This window comes from Diabrotica undecimpunctata, chromosome 10 (assembly GCF_040954645.1).
Source record: "Diabrotica undecimpunctata isolate CICGRU chromosome 10, icDiaUnde3, whole genome shotgun sequence".
NCBI lineage: Eukaryota > Metazoa > Arthropoda > Insecta > Coleoptera > Chrysomelidae > Diabrotica > Diabrotica undecimpunctata.
In genome coordinates, this window is record NC_092812.1 from 1,356,699 (window position 1) to 1,373,317 (window position 16,619).

Here is a 16,619-nt window from a genome sequence, read left to right on the forward strand (position 1 = left end):
TCAAGATGCCTTCTTAAATCCGTAACTGTGAGCTCATAAATCGTCGTCATTTTCACAATTTATTTAATATTCACTTGTATTATTATTATAAGTCTAATTTATGTTCGATCTCACTTCTTACACCACTGTGATGATTTTATTTCAATGTCTATTTAATTTATAATGTCTTGTTCTTATCTTAATTCATTAAAAAGCACAATAACTGATATTAATTTATTTATCACTAAATATACATAATTTATTAAAAAGCGAACGTAACATTTTATCGCGAGCGCGTCTTCAGAATTAACTGTTTTCTATTCTCCAAAAAGTCCTGTTATATATTCACTACTGTTAGACTAGAAACGTCTACGGCCTTCTAGACAGAGCGGCGAATTGTTCTCAGAACCGGTATGGTTAAATCGGCTTGTCTCCAGAAGGTTCGAATTGTTGTTTTTATTACAAAGGGGGACCCATCGTGTGTCAGGTAGGCATTACCTAAAAAATACGTGAATGAATGAAAATATTAGTAATAAATATATTTACGGTTTTGGGTCAGAATTTATCGTAACAGTTCATAGAAAGGCGGATTACATTGAGGTTGAGATGAGAAGTAGTGGCTGAAACGATTGCTGTGAACGTTATGGTAGACTGGGTTATCTAGAGAGGATAGAACTTTACAAGCAAACGACAAACTTAAAAAATCTCTTCTAAATTCTAAAGGGGTTTGCCCTGATTCACTACATATACTTAGTATGGGACTTGTTCGAAAGGCACCCAAAGCGACTCGCAGTCCCGTATTTTGGATTACATCTAGTTCTTTAAGAACAGATTTTTTGGCTGAGTTATATATCACTGAGCTGTAGTCAATTTTTGATCGAACTAATGATGAAAAGATTCGTAGAAGAGTTGCCGTATCGCTGCCCCAGTTGATGTTCGACAGTGTCTTTAAAATATTAATGCTTTGCTGGCAAGTACCTTTTAGATTTTTAATGTGACTTTTCCAATTCAATGTTTTGTCAAATGTAAGACCGAGGAACTTTATTTCTTTTACAAAGACCAGATTTTTACCATTTAATGTTAAAATTGGATTATCCTCTTTTCGCTTTTTTGAGAAGAGCATGCATTTTGTTTTTTCGTTAGAGAAACTGAGTCCTGTTTTGTCAGACCATTTCTGGAGATTATTTAATGCGCTTTGTAGGATTCTTTGGGTGGATTCTAAATTTGTTCCTCTTAGTAGGATAACCAGATCGTCTGCGTATAGTCTTGCTTTTACTGGATGTTGACATTGTTCCAAGATATCGTTAATTGCAACAAGAAATAAAGTTACACTTAATACCGATCCCTGGGGGACTCCATTTTCCTGGATTCGACTTGATGATAGTGTTCCATTTGATCGTACTTTAAATGTTCTAAGTTGAAGAAAATTTTGAATAAATTTTAGGAATTGTCCATTAATACCCCAGGAGTGAAGCTTTTCTACTATACCATATCTCCATGTGCAATCGTAGGCTTTTGTTATATCGCAGAAAATAGCTAGACAGTGTTGTTTGTTAATGAGTGCTTCGTGAACTTTGGATTCAAGATCAACTAGGTTATCCGTCGTTGATCTATTTTGACGAAAGCCGTTTTGCTCCGGGATAAGCAATTTTTTATCTTCCAGAAACCATGTAAGACGACGGTTTATAATCTTTTCAAATAGCTTACAGGTTGACGAGGTTAGGGATATTGGTCTATAGGACTGGGGATCTGTTTTCGGTTTTTGGGGTTTAGGGATTGGGATAATATATGATTCTGACCAAGACTTTGGAAAGTAGTGCTGAATCCACATTTGGTTTAAAACATTAAGGAGGTATATTCTAGCATTTGTGCTTAGTTTTTGGAGAAAAATTATTGGTATATCATCTGGACCCGGAGAAGAGTTTTTTATGCCAAACAATGCATCGTCCATTTCTTCAAGTAAAATTGGCGAGTTCATGTAGTCTTCCGTGTTCTCCGTGATCATTATCTCCTTTTTTTCATTTCTAAATTTAAATTGAAGAAAATTTGGAGGGTAGTTGTTAGTGCTGGAATTTTGTTCGTAAAGGTCTGCAAAAATTTCTGTGATTTCTTGTGTTGAGGTAATGAATTGATCATTATGTTTTAAGAAACTAATTTGGGCGTTTTGCTGTTTTCCAGATAGTTGACGAATTTTCCTCCATAATGCAGACAGGGGAGTAGAGTTGTTGATGGATGCCACGAAAGATTTCCAGTTTTGTTTTTTAGTTTGCTTAATTTGATATCGAGATTCAGGTCTCAGTTTTTTATATTTTATTTGATTTTGTGTAGTAGGACATCGTCTGAATTTGTTAAAAGCTCGCTTGTATTTTTTGATGGCTTCGTCACATTTAGTATTCCACCACGGTACTGGCGTGTGAGTTTTTAGAGTTTTGGTTTTTCCGACTGCTTTGTGGCCTGCTTCTAGTATTAACTCAGAGAATTTTAGATAAGTTGAAGATATATTTGAGGTACTAGGGTCAGGGAGATATGGGAGTTTTTGGTCTGAGAAAAGTGTCCAATTTGCCAGATCTAATTTCCATTTTGAGAGAGGAGTAGTTAAGGCGGTTTTAAAAGGACGGGTTATAAGAATAGGAAAGTGATCACTCCCGTATAAGTAGGGATGGACTTCCCAATTTAAAGATGTTTGTAGGACCGGATCGCACATGCTTAGGTCGATAACTGAGGATTCTCCTGTTTGTATATTAAATCTTGTGGGTTCCCCTGTATTCAAGATGTTTATATTGTTACTGTCAAGTAATTGTTCTAGTACTTTTCCTTTTAATGATCGAAATTTGGATCTCCAGTAGGGACTATGACTATTAAAATCTCCTAAGAGTATACGGGGAGATGGGATCTGTTGAAGTAGTTCCTCAATTACGGCAGTTGAAAAATTTTCACTCGGTGGAATATAAATGTTGCATATTGAGATCTTTATATCACTATTAATTGTGATTGCAACAGCTTCTAAGGTTGTATTTAAAGGTATTAGTTCTGCTTCGTACATTTGGTTGATATAGATTGCTACTCCACCACTTGCTTTATCTCTATTGGTCCTGTTTTTATAAAAGCATTTAAAACCCTTTAACCTTGCATGGTAAGAATCTTTGAAATGAGTTTCTTGAAGGCAAATAACTGATGGTGTTTGTTGAGCAATTAACTTTTGTAACATTTCGCAACGGGTGTTGTACTCGTTGAGATTCCATTGTATGATACATCTGAATGTTAAGTACTTAAGTTTTCTTGAGAGGATGAGAGTTCGCTGTCCATTGATGCAGATGTTCTGGAGAGTTGATGCTGTAATTTTCTTTTAATGTTTGTGATTTTTGTTTTCAGCTTTTTTGAGCTTTGAGTGTACATAGTGTCCAGATCCTTAAGGAAACCTGGTACATTGTCTGTATAGGTTTTAAGAAGATCCAATATGTCTGCGTTGTGTGGGGCTGATTCAAAGAAATTTAAAGTTTGGTTATAGTTCAGTGTAAAATTGTTTTTATCGTCTTCAAACATTTGTTGTAATGGTTGCATTTCATCGTGAATGGATTTTTCCGGTTTAATTTTCTTGGGTTTGGGTTTTTGAAATGTAGGTTGTTTGTGGAGGTCTTCAAGCGGTGGTGTAGACTCTGACATTTGTCGTTTAATGGAAATCGTTGAAGTTTCTTGGGCTACCGTTTCAGATGTTTTCATTGGTTCCGTATTCTGTTTATTTCGTTCTTTGTTACTTACATTGACATTTTGATTAACTGAAGATGCGCTTATGTTTTGACAAGATTCATCATTAGACGCTAAAGTGTTGGCGGCTTCTGTGCATTGGGTGAAATTCTCTAATGAAGTTTGCTCGTTATGTTGTAGAAGTGGGCATACTACAGCTAAGTGACCTGCTTGTTTACAAGAAAAACATTCAAGGTTGTCGGTTGCTAAGAAAATTCTGTATGATGTATTGTCGAAATTTATTATGAAAGAAGCTGGCAATATTGCATTGTTTTCTAAAGGAGTAATATACGTTTGTCGGCGAAAGCTGAGAATATGACTAAATTCTGGGCGAGACGCGTTTATTTTAAGAAAGTTGATAGGCGATAATAGATTTAGACCTAGCTTTATTAGCTCTGCTTCTAAAATAGAATGTGGTATGCTGGGGCATACATTGGATAAAACAATTCTTTGACTTGGAGTGATTAATTTGTAAGTAAATGCATATTCTATTTTGAGAAATCCGTGAGGCGAAAATAATATCTTTAGGATTTACAGTACCTACTGCCCAAGGCTATTAGATAATCTTCAATTTTTACATCGTCAATGGAAGTAAATAAGATGGCTTGCTGTTTATCGGGAAATTTGGATGATGTTTGATTTTTTGTTGTAATTGATGCGTATGATTGGGAATTGTATTGAGTTGAAGTACTAGATATGGGAAGGTTCAGAGGAGGGTTAGGGACATGGTCCCCTGGATTTTTGTTATCCATTATTTAAACGCCACATTAATAATTTAAATTGTGGCTGAGTACGGTCCTGTTCACCTGAAGAACTTGTTTTGATATTTCAACAAAATTTCCAAAAATGATGGGTGTTTTTCGATTGACAATAAATGCTTAAATATATGTAAACAAACTTTGTTTACTTACTGGTTTTTGCAGATTCAACCGTTGATTTTAGATGGATTTGATTATAACACTGTTTTTGTTTAATGAAAACTAATTAACTAAATACTTAATGTGTTTTACTTTTTTAACCTCGATAGCTTTGGAACTCGTATTAAATACGTCTATTCACTTTGCTGTCTCGATGCGAACCAATAACCGAATTGAAATCGCTTGTACAAGAAGATATATCTAGCTTCACTCGATTATTTAACTTGAATATCGCTTGCCCTACTCCTATTATTTTCAAATTAACCGACTATATTTAATTTTTCACAACACCCCAACAACCCAACAAGTTCCCGCACCTGATCCTGCTTGATAAGTACTTACAAATGCATTCCTTTTAATGTTATTGAATTTGTTATTAAAATCTTTAAATTGAACTATTTCTTTTGTATTATCATGAACTAAAATACATTTAAAACTTCAAGCTTCTCTAATAATTCACATCTTTGTTTTAAGAATTTATTAATATCAATCATTGTGGGCAAATCACCCTCAATTCTAAATAGCTCCCATTCTCGTTGAGTATATTTATCTAACTTGTTAGTAAACAAATAAATCATTAATCGGTCCCACATGTTTACATTTTCATCTAAAACTCGCAATGCTCGCAAATTCTTAGTGAAGCTATCATAAAATGATTTCAATCTTACATGACTGTCTTTTTTAAAGCAGGATATTCAAATAATTCTTTTATATGACTATGGATTAATAAACTTGTTTCATCGTAACTATATTTTAACATAACAAATCCCAGGCTATTAAATAATATAATTATTGTCAGAAAAAAGTATATAGCTATCTTCATGTTCAATTGGAATGACCTGGGTATAAACGTTGATTGAATAACCCAAATGGGTTATTCAATCAACGGTATAAATATCAATGGCGAAATAAGAAATCTTAGGTTCGACTACGATATAGTTTTAAATACCGATTGTATTAATAATGTCAAAATCTGAAAAGACTGCATGGAGCTTTAAGTAGGCCTAATGAGACTTTTCCAAAAAATATAGCTAATAAAAAACGTAATCTTCAACCAAATAGTATCGACATCGATGAAACTCAGTCAATAAGATAGAAACCATTCAGTATACAATGAAAGAATCTAAAAACTGGATAATAAATAAACAAAACAAAAAAAGACAAAGTAGATAATTTTTTTAAAAGAAGTTGTAGGTCACAAGCTGTGATAGAATAAATAACCAGAGGTGAAGAAAGTTTAAAAGACATTCTACCCTGGCGAGGATATGTTATATAAGAGCGTACGAGATAAGACAATGGGAAGAAGAAACCTACAAGATTGGTTGTTTTTAATTTTTGGGATTTTGGTTAAAAAATATTTCTGACAGCAAGTGTAGTATTCAATTCGTGTCGCTAACTTATATAACTCGTTCGAATTGTCTCACTCTTACGTAGAATGACCTTGATTTAACTTTTTATATGTAATATACTTACTACTGTTTCATACTGTTAATGTTGATATTGATTATTTAATTCAAAAATATATCTCAGTTTTCCCTTTTAATAAATAAAATGTACCAAATTGACGTATTAAGAATTTTGCCAAACTGTCATTTTTAATAAATATCAGGTTCCTGTCTTTTAAAAATTGGTGAAGTGTCAGTTTTTATACAAATTCCTCTCTTTTTTTACACCTGGGTTCTCTATCATCCGTTGGTAGAAAAAATAAATGAAGAACTTGGACAGTCCACAGTAAAGTAGCTATTGAATTAAGTAGATAGCTGCAGAAGAGTTTGCTTTGGAACTCTGAGGACCTCATCACTTATTTTATATATAAATAACTAAAAAACACCTAATACAAAAGAAAAGATTATGTAGAAAAAGACTGGTTGCTACATCCAAGCGAGAAAAGTTTTATCCTGTGTTGAATTGTCTTTCCTATACTGTCTGGCCCAAGAAGAGGAAGTTTCAACATAGTGTTCATTCAATATAAAATAATTGCATTTTAGTTTTATATGGGGATATTCGATTGTCTAGAGCAAGTTGAGAATATCCCCCCTGAATTAGCTGGGCAAATTATCCCCTGGGATATTACCCAATAAAGAAAGAAGAAGAAGAAAAAGTGTCAGTTTGACTTTTTTCTGCAAGTTTATTACATTACATGTACCTATTTGTCTTAGTGGAAGACTTAACAGGGTAGATAAGAAGTATACTTGGGAAAGTTATGTAAGTTTTTAATGTTATTTTATATATCTTTTAAGTTAGTAGGTATAGCAAAAAGCTAATTGTTGATATTTCTGGCTATTATTATTGCCAATTTTAAAAATAAAATATTGCAACAAAAAACAACTTTGTCTGTAATAATAATCTAAAAGTTCTAAATGTATGTTTTCATTAATCAGTTAAACGTTTGTAAATTGTTCTTCTATTTCTGTTTTTTCTTTAACATCTTTATCTCCACTGTTCTCTAACTCAATGAAAGCTGCAATATTAAAATTGAAAGTTGAGTCATATTTGAGTTTATTTATATTTATCAATCAACGTTCTTTAGTATTTGCAAAGAATATAGACGCTTAGTATTTGCAAAGAATATAGACGCTTAAGCGTATTTGGATTAGGTATCCGGTAGGAAAATGTACCATTAAAAAAACGTTGAATTAATTATCTCACTTATGCAATAAGTCAATATACAAATTAATTATATAAATACAATTCAAATATACTATAATTCTATTTAAACATAAATTTTAATTATGTGATTTTTGCAAATTATAAAAACGGTGATAATTTTTATAGTAGATATACACAACCATAGATGTCGCAGCAATAGTTGACAAAAAATGTCAAAACTTATTCGAGGTTAACAACTGTATTTATTTACCAAATAGAACAATGTATTATGATTATTAAAAGTATAATGAAGACATTTTAAATAATATAAATAAAGTAATCAGAAACAATTTATTGAATTTATATGATGCAAGACTCATTTCTCTGAAGATGATTTATTATTATAGCAAAATGGTCCAAAGTTGGTTGTTATAGTTTATTTAAATGTGATCCCCATTTTACTGCATGAGATGTTATCTTATTGCCTATACGATATAAAACTTATTGAATGTATACAAAATACATATAATGGATATTAAATGGATAAGTTTGACAATATACCTACTTCTTACATTGCAATGTTTTCTGTAAAAGTAATCTAGTTAGAAGAAAATAGTAAACTCCCATGTAATACCCATTAAGAAGACAAACTTTATCCTTAAGTGATAATTATAGTGAACATTTACAGTGCTAATTATAGTGAACAGTTTATGTGCTATGAAACTGTTTAGTCAACCACATCATTCAATTGGAAGGGTTATATATGTTATTATCTATTGGATAAATTTGAATTACTGAATAATTTGTAATTATTCTATTAATAAACTCAATAAATTTGTATGTTTATATCCATTTTAATGTCCAAATCTATACCATATTTCCGGGCCGAAAGAATGATATATTATGAGTCACCTCTGGTTCTGGAATATGGTTCTGAAGCTATTTTCTTGTGACATTTTTATGTTATTTATGATATTTAATGGGAATCGACCAGAATTTCAGTTGAAAAGACATTTATGCTTATGCACTGTGCTTATTTACATTAATTCATTGACATTATTTCACAATATCTTCTTGTTTTACTGCTTTATTTTTGTAAGTTCTCCATTTGGTATTTTTTTAAGATAGTATTTTCTGTTATTCCACTACATACTTATATAATTGTTAACATTTTTCTTAAGTTCTTAATTAAATCATATTCCATATTATTCATTCTCCTTCTGATATCTTTGATTTCTGCTGGTCATTTTTTCTGTAATTCTTATTCACACAGTATGACATTTCATATAGTCTACTACTACTTTTATGCCTTTATTAAGTAGGTATTTGCAAATGTTTTTACAAAAACGTTTAGATACTGTTTTATGCTTTTTTTCTTTTCTTAAAAGAAATATTTTACTTATATATAAAGAAATAAGAAAATAATTTTTAAATTTTGTTTGAAAGATTTTTATATTTTTATTACACTTAAAAAATTGATTTTTAGCCATTGTTAATGATTACATATTGGTTAATAAAATCTCTAGAGTAAAAGATGATTTGCTATCTTTAAAAGTACAATGTATAGCATTTTAATAAAATAATAACAGTACACAATGTTATACCTACTACATTAAAGCTAAAGAAGGTAATGTGTGAAATAAATTATTTTAATCTCCTAATAATAATACCTGATTTATTTTTAAACTACATGCAGGTATAAAGTAAATAGTATATTAACTCTTTTAGAGAATCCATATCGACAGGTACCTACTTGAATAGTATCTATAGCAGCTTTGGTAATTAGTACTACTGAAATAATTCTAAAATGGGAGACAGATCACCTAAAAGAGAGGTAAGTAACACATACATTTATAAATGGCAACATTTTTATAAACAGCTATTAGGTATATGATATTATACATGACTAATTTTGTTCTGTAGCCATTTTCTTGTGGCATTTTAATATTATTTACTATCTTTAATGTTGATGTTTGGATTTCCACTTTGGAAATCATTCTTAAAATACAATTTATACAAATTATTTTGTTTTCTTAGTAAGTAAGGTAGAGGCATCAGTACCTGACACTCTGCCAGAAAGATACATTTTCTGATATTAAAGCGTTAATTTTACTCAGATTTTTTTGTTCTCTTAAGTAAAATGTATGATTAAGTTTATTGCTAATTGTACATGTGAACGGAGATTTGATTTAAATAAAACTTTCCAAAAAAATTTATTTTTAAATATATGTTTTGTCCCCAATACCTGGCCTTGCAAATTTTGCAGAATAAAAAAAAACCAATTCCTGACATATCAAAAAAGGTATTTAAATAAAAAAAAATTAACTTATTTATTCAAATATCTAATTAAAACCGGAAAACTTTATTATTTCTGGAACTTTTTACATTCCACGGTTATTTAAACTTGCTGGTTCATTGATGTTCTCCACAATATCAGTATGATCATACCATATTGCATCCTCTTTATTTGGCCATTTCCATGAATTAAAGTTGCTGTTTATCATAACACTAACAAACGCCTTATTTTCTTTTACTTCTTTTATTTTTCCTGGGTAGTGTTGATCTTCATAAATAACAATAACATGGTCACCTTCTTTTAAATGAGATTTGTTGAATGTTGGAACAATAGTTGGAATGTCATCAACACTATCAGATTCCAAATTTAATTGCTCATCAGATAGAGATGTTTCAGAATCTGAATTTTCCTTGAAATTTCATTTTTTGTTCACAATCTTCTTTTCGTCATAATCTGAAATTTCCTTGTAATTCCACTTTGCTTTTTTTTTCTTGCAGAATCTTCTTTTCGTCTCGTTTTCGTTTTCACTCCTGCTTTTCCTGTTCTTTGAATTCTTTTTCCATTTTTTTCTTTAAATGGTATTGTTTCCACTGAGTGGAAGTTGCATAACAGAAGGCAACTTTTCAGACTCTTTTTTTCGTTTCTTTAGAACATGGTTTGTCTGGCCAAAACAATGCCTTCTTAAATGGAGTAGAAACTTTTCCATCAATTGGTATATATTTTTCAAGGAGACTGTTGTAAGTTTTCTAAAGTAAGTAGTTATATCCTTAACATTAAAATCGAGTTCAACAACATCACCACCTGGTGGATTATTATCCGTATCAAAATGTGGTTGTGGATCTTTATCTGTATTGCAGTTATCCATGCTGTTCTCCTTGTTATCTGAATGGTTTTCTTCTATTGTTGAGATTTCAAGGTCATTTAATTTGGGAACAATAAATGTGTTGAGTTGTTCTTCATTTTTGATCTTCAGCCAAACTTTAAAAAGACTTAAATGTTGTATATTTCCGTTCCACGTATCCGAGTCTGCTGCATTAAATTCTTATAACAAGCCAGGGTCAATGTAGGTCTCTAACATTTGTTGAAATGTTTTTTCTTGTGGAGTTTCTTCTACGGGGAATGGATTATTGTGAATTTCTGTATTATTTGACTTGAAATATTTTTGGTAGTTGATTGCATGGGCGTTGAATGGGCAGAAACCGGCAGAACGAAAACCATTCAATATAATTTTCGGAGTAATGGAATTCTCTATGGCTTTTGCTAGAACTGGTCCAAAATTCTCCTTCATTGTTTTTTTTTTATTATTAACACCTGTGCGGTGTTTGTATACTGCTATCTGGTCACAAATGACCAATTATCAGTTATTTTCTGACCTAACATAATAACAGCAAATGCTTAAATCTAAGGCTTACCCTATGGCTTACTCTTATTTTATCTATTAATTAATGCACTACAACTAACATGCAATAATTTCACAGCACTATACTCTGCTTTTTACACTAAACTGTTACACATTTACACTAGCTCAAATGGTTTTGTCCTTATGAGTCTTCTCTTTAGTTCAGTGTTGTCAAGAAGCTGGATTGCCTCGACATTCACATGACTATGCAGCCTCTGCTCGTGACTTGCTGCTGTTCTCTTGATTATTTCGATCACAGTTTTCATACCCAGGTCCTGGTGGAGGTTGCTGTTACGGATATACCAAGGAGCATCAACAATGTTTCTCAGTACTTTGTTTTGAAATCTCTGGATAATATGTATATTACTAGCTTTGGTACAGCCCCAGAGTTGGCACCCATATACCCATATTGGCCTCAGTACTTGCTTGTAGATGGATAATTTATTATGAATTGATAATGTTGAATTTTTTCCAATCAGCCAATACAATTTCTTATATCTAATATCAAGCTCCCCTCTTTTCTTTTTGACATTTAGTTAGAATAAATGATACCCGAATTCCTTATGCAACATCAGCAAAATACTTGGGCAACCTTCATTTTTTAACCATTGTTTTGTATTTTCCAATTGTTTACTTCATTTCTCCAGCAATTTTTTAGGGGTCTAAAAACTGCTAAATCCATCGGCTGCGTAATATGTGTCGAATTAGGATGCAATGCAATAAAAAGAATTTTTCTTTGAGACAGAAATCACTAAGAGGCAAAGTCAAGTGACTAGAATGTCCATCAACGAAAAATATAATTGGAAACTTAATTTCATTTTCCACAGCCCAAGGATAAAAAACGTTTGTTATCCACTTTCACTTTTACCAATCCGAAATATTTTGGCATAGAAGCAGATATACCCGGTGGAATCCTTTCATAAGCAAATATCACTATACATGGGGCAATATTTCCTACTGCGTTTGCTGTCATAAGAACAGTAAGGCACTCTTTCTCGTCTTTTAATAGATGGCTGTAGACAGTGAAATCTACCTTGCGCGTAAGAACTCGGCTTCCTTTATGATTCATATAAAAAGCCGACTCATCAGCATTGAATACTCGTTTAGGATCAATAAAAATGTAACAATTATTCTCCTCAAGGTACGATTAAATATCCCTAAACCAGCGGCGTAAATTTTCTTCATTGACAGATGACCTCCCGGTGATTAGGTTTTGCGCGACTCTATGTGTCAACTCTTGATGTCTTTGTAGAAATCAAGAATACCACTTTTTGACAGGTCTTCCAGTTTTGTTGAAATTTCCTGAAGCTTTGTTGCTGGAAAACCACGATCAAAAATATAAAGTAACCATTTGACCAACAGATTTTCTTCATCAGGGGTTAAATTTGTAGCAGGTCCCTTTCTGCATTCTCTAGAGTAATTACCACTTTTTTTTATATATTAATGTAGTTCTTGGGATCCCATATTTTTTGCTTGTTGTGGCAACAGGTACTCCGTTGACAATATCTGCCAGGGCTTGACGTAATGTCTCATTAGAATATTTCTTTGGCATTGTTAACTGAAATACAAAGAAAATCTAAATTATTAAACAAATATTATTTGAACTCAGTAGCTGACATATGTTAGTAACCAATATCAGACATGGGTGTCAGCTATTGGTACAACATAAAATTATAAAATTTTGGTTGCATTTACAGGGTTATTTACGTGCTTTCTACTTAAATATTCATTCAAAGTATTAAAAAATCTGAAACACGATAGCTGACACTAGTGTCACTTACTGGATACTCGCTCGGATCTTGTACCAGTAACTGACACCCACTATCTAACCTTACTTTATTAACATAAGGTAATTTTAACAACAAATACGTACACTTATATTACTGTTAAATGGATCTAACTATTTTCTTAGCGTTTTTGCTCAGTAATTTCGGCAAAACGTGCACTTTTAATAATAATAATAATAATCTAAATTATTAAACAAATCTTATTTGAACTCAGTAGCTGACATATGTTAGTAACCAATATCAGACATGGGTGTCAGCTATTGGTACAACATAAAATTATAAAATTTTGGTTGCATTTACTGGGTTATTTACGTGCTTTCTACTTAAATATTCATTCAAAGTATAAAAAAAATCTGAAACACGATAGCTGGCACTAGTGTCACTTACTGAATATTCGCTCGGATCTTGTACCAGTAACTGACACCCACTATCTAACCTAACTTTATTAACATAAGGTAATTTTAACAACAAATACGTACATTTATATTACTGTTAAATGGATCTAACTATTTTCTTAGCGTTTTTGCTTAGTAATTTCGGCAAAACGTGCACTTTTACGTCACTTATAAAACTAGTCAATGTCACCAACTTTAAAATTTATTTTATCGGCGCATTGTTGCCAACATACTTATTTAAACTATAGGGCAGTCCAACGAGCTGTCAAATTAAATCCAATATGGTGCCCGGAGGGCAAACAAACTATTGAGCCGTATTGAAAGTTAATAGTGTTTTCAATTAATTATATAAATTGTGAGTAAAATATTTTGCTACTAACAAACTAAAGTTAAATGTGTTAAAGACGAAGGCTATGATAATAACAACTAAATACAAATACTCAAATATTGATATAAATACTATTAATCTTCAAATTAACAATGATAAAATAGAAATCATCACAATTAAGTACCTTGGTTTTCAATTGGATAATTTATTGTCTTTTCATGACCATTTTAATTACATATTAAAAAAGATTTCTAAAAAATTATACCCGCTTTTTTTTAAGAATATCTAAAAATTTGTCAACTTGAACTAAAATTACAGTTTTTAATGCAATTATTCAACCTCACTTCGATTTTTGCTCATCAGTTATTTTTCTATTTAATTTAAATTAATCGGCCCAGTTGCAAAAATTACAAAATCGTGAAATGAGAATCATTCTTGGTGGAAGCAGATATACAACTATAGCAACAATGCTTAGCATGCTGCAGTGGGTTTTAGTTTAACAAAGTGTCTTTTACCTTACAATGGTGTTCATTTATAAAATTTTAAATAATTTGGACCCTGCTTACTTTTGTGAGTTACATAATGTTTAAAAGCAAATTAATGGACCATATTAAAAGCACCAATAGTTAGGTAGTTGTTTTGTAGTCATGTTTTATGTTATATATTATTGTTTTATATTTTTAATAAGTGTAGGTACTATATTTTAAATTGGCAGCTGCTTTAAATTTGATGCTGTTATTCTTCCTCTTCTTTGATGAAACCATTGTCCTGACTTACTTTGGTCTAGTGTACTCTTTTCAATGGTTATACATTCACTTTCATCCAAACTTATAACTAAGTTATTAAAAACTTCCATTAACTGAATGTATGTGTATGAAATGTACTTGTCATTATATAACGAAGAAAATGGGTTAATTGGTGATATCGACATTCTTCTTAATGAATCAGCCATTTGTTCAGCAAATGGTTCTGTCACTCTGCTTAAAATGGATGAACTTCCAGCCTCTTCAATGTAAGTCAAAAACTGCACAATATGGTCATCACTCATGCAAGGCACTTCTGAGGGAATTCTTGATCCAGAAAATATTTTGCCAAAATCAATACCTCTAATTGGTTTACATTCAACCTTTGCAGTTTTGGGCAAATTCCAGAGGGACCTTACATCTGTACATGATACATTATCTTTTGATTCAGCTATATATTGTAGTCCATACAATATCCTGTTTCTATACTTCCATCTTAGTTACACACAACCCATGCTTGTGGTGGTGGCTCGTTCATTTTTTTGTGAATGTTTAATCTGTAACAATAAAAGAACAAGTTAATATATTGTAACAACTAGCATAAAACATTTGCTCCTCAAATACGATACTCACTTTGCCTAATGTCATAAACTTGTCATGTACAACTTTTGACCCACAAAACCTGCTTCAAAGTATTTGTATGCTTGCAGGCTTTTGTAGGCTTTCATTTGCTGTTGTACATAAAAATTGGTGCTCAACACTAAATAGTTCACTACATCTATGCTGCTTATTGGGGAAAATCATTTGGATTGTAACTTAATTCCCTTTCTGAAATAGTATATATGGATCTATGTTGTTGATTAGTTTCAATTTCTCTAGATATCTGCTTGCTACATCAGGATTCTCTAATTTCAAGTTATTAAAGTAATGACTTCAATCCATTTCTGAAACAAAATAACATTCATCAAATTAATTAACATTTTGGTTTCTTATCAATTAAAAAGGTGTAAATGTCTTAATTATATTATAAAAAAATGGTCTCACCTAGCGAAATGTGTAAAAGATTATATCTTTTACACATTTCGCATAGCGCAGAGGATACAGAAAACGATATTATCATATCGTTTTCGTTCACGGCCGCCAAAGCAGGTGGCGCCTTTGTAGCTAACTACTGTTGTAGTGAAGTTTTGGGAGACATTCGTTGGACTTTCCGAGTTTGAATTTGTATCAGCCCAAAGTGTCTGATGAGGCTGGGCTAGGCCGAAATGATCATAACACTTTATTGATACCGATTCGAGCACGGGAAGTTTAACTAATTTGTCCTCCTAGGCCATATATTTGGCCATTTAATATATATATATATATATATATAGCAAAAAAATACGACCGTTGATTAAATTATTTGCAATATATTCAATGGTTGAATAGCAGAGGTTTTATCGGTCAATAATTGGCAAATAAAAGTCGTCAACTACTTTATTGATTTATTCGAATACGTTTCGCTTTTATTTTTAAAAGCATCATCAGTTCACTACAAATAAAAAAGATTTTAGAATATAAGTAAACAAACCAACAGGATTCATACTTACAAAAACAATTTGTAGGGTTTTTTTATAGATGTTATAAAAACTCTACGATAACTTAACATTAAAGATTAAAAACTAAACGAGAGAAACGAAACAAAAAAATACAAGTAAAACTGTAAGAACATTAGTTCATTTAATTTTAACCGATGGCTTCATTTGAATGTTAGTTTAAGCTCTTTCGAGGGTCAAACCATGTAGGATATGACTTAAAATAAACATTAGATATCTTTAGTATAAACTCCATTCGCTTAGCTCGGACAAATTTTGACAGATTCATTGTCGGAAACCTACAACACAACAATTCCTACTTCTCAGTATTAATAGCTCAAGTATCCTGCTATTACAGACTTCTTTCTTTAAAAAAAGAAGAATTATTCTAAATAGTCGAAGTGTATACTAAACCCATCAAATTTTGGGTAGTATATATTTAAAAAATATATATTTAGTTGTTATAATTTAACATAACTATTTATTATATGGTGCAGATAAATAAATATTGATTGTCGGTAATTCGCAAAGTTCTATTTTATTTACTATTTAGTTTGTTTACTATTAATATTGGCTATGAGTACGGGTGCTTGGTTGTATAGTAATTTCCAGCCACTTTTAGTCTGTCAAAAAGTAACTAACTTCGCAAAAAGATAATTACTAAATTCACTAGACAGTTCGGACTGGGATTAGCGAACCGAGTTTAGCTGTTTATTCAAGAATACATAACACATGTGTATCAATAACTTCTAACCTAAGTGTGCGGCTCCTGCTGACAGGCGCCTAGATGACAACTGTCCTAACAGGTAACTGTCATTACTATTACCTTTTAGGACTTCAGCCACCTTTACATATGGCATTTATATAA

The 16,619-nt window shown here is 31.6% G+C and overlaps 1 protein-coding gene across 1 annotated transcript in view; it reads left to right on the forward strand.

The window, feature by feature from the left end:
* The first annotated feature begins 6,676 nt into the window (after positions 1-6,676).
* LOC140452329 (membrane-associated tyrosine- and threonine-specific cdc2-inhibitory kinase wee-1.1-like) overlaps positions 6,677-16,619 on the forward strand; it is a 173,330-nt gene continuing 163,387 nt past the window's right edge. The window contains exons 1-2 of the mRNA XM_072546515.1: positions 6,677-6,845; positions 8,958-9,063. Of these exons, the coding sequence (XP_072402616.1) occupies positions 9,037-9,063 (27 nt within the window). The 5' untranslated portion in view covers positions 6,677-6,845; positions 8,958-9,036. The remainder of the gene's footprint in view (positions 6,846-8,957; positions 9,064-16,619) is intronic.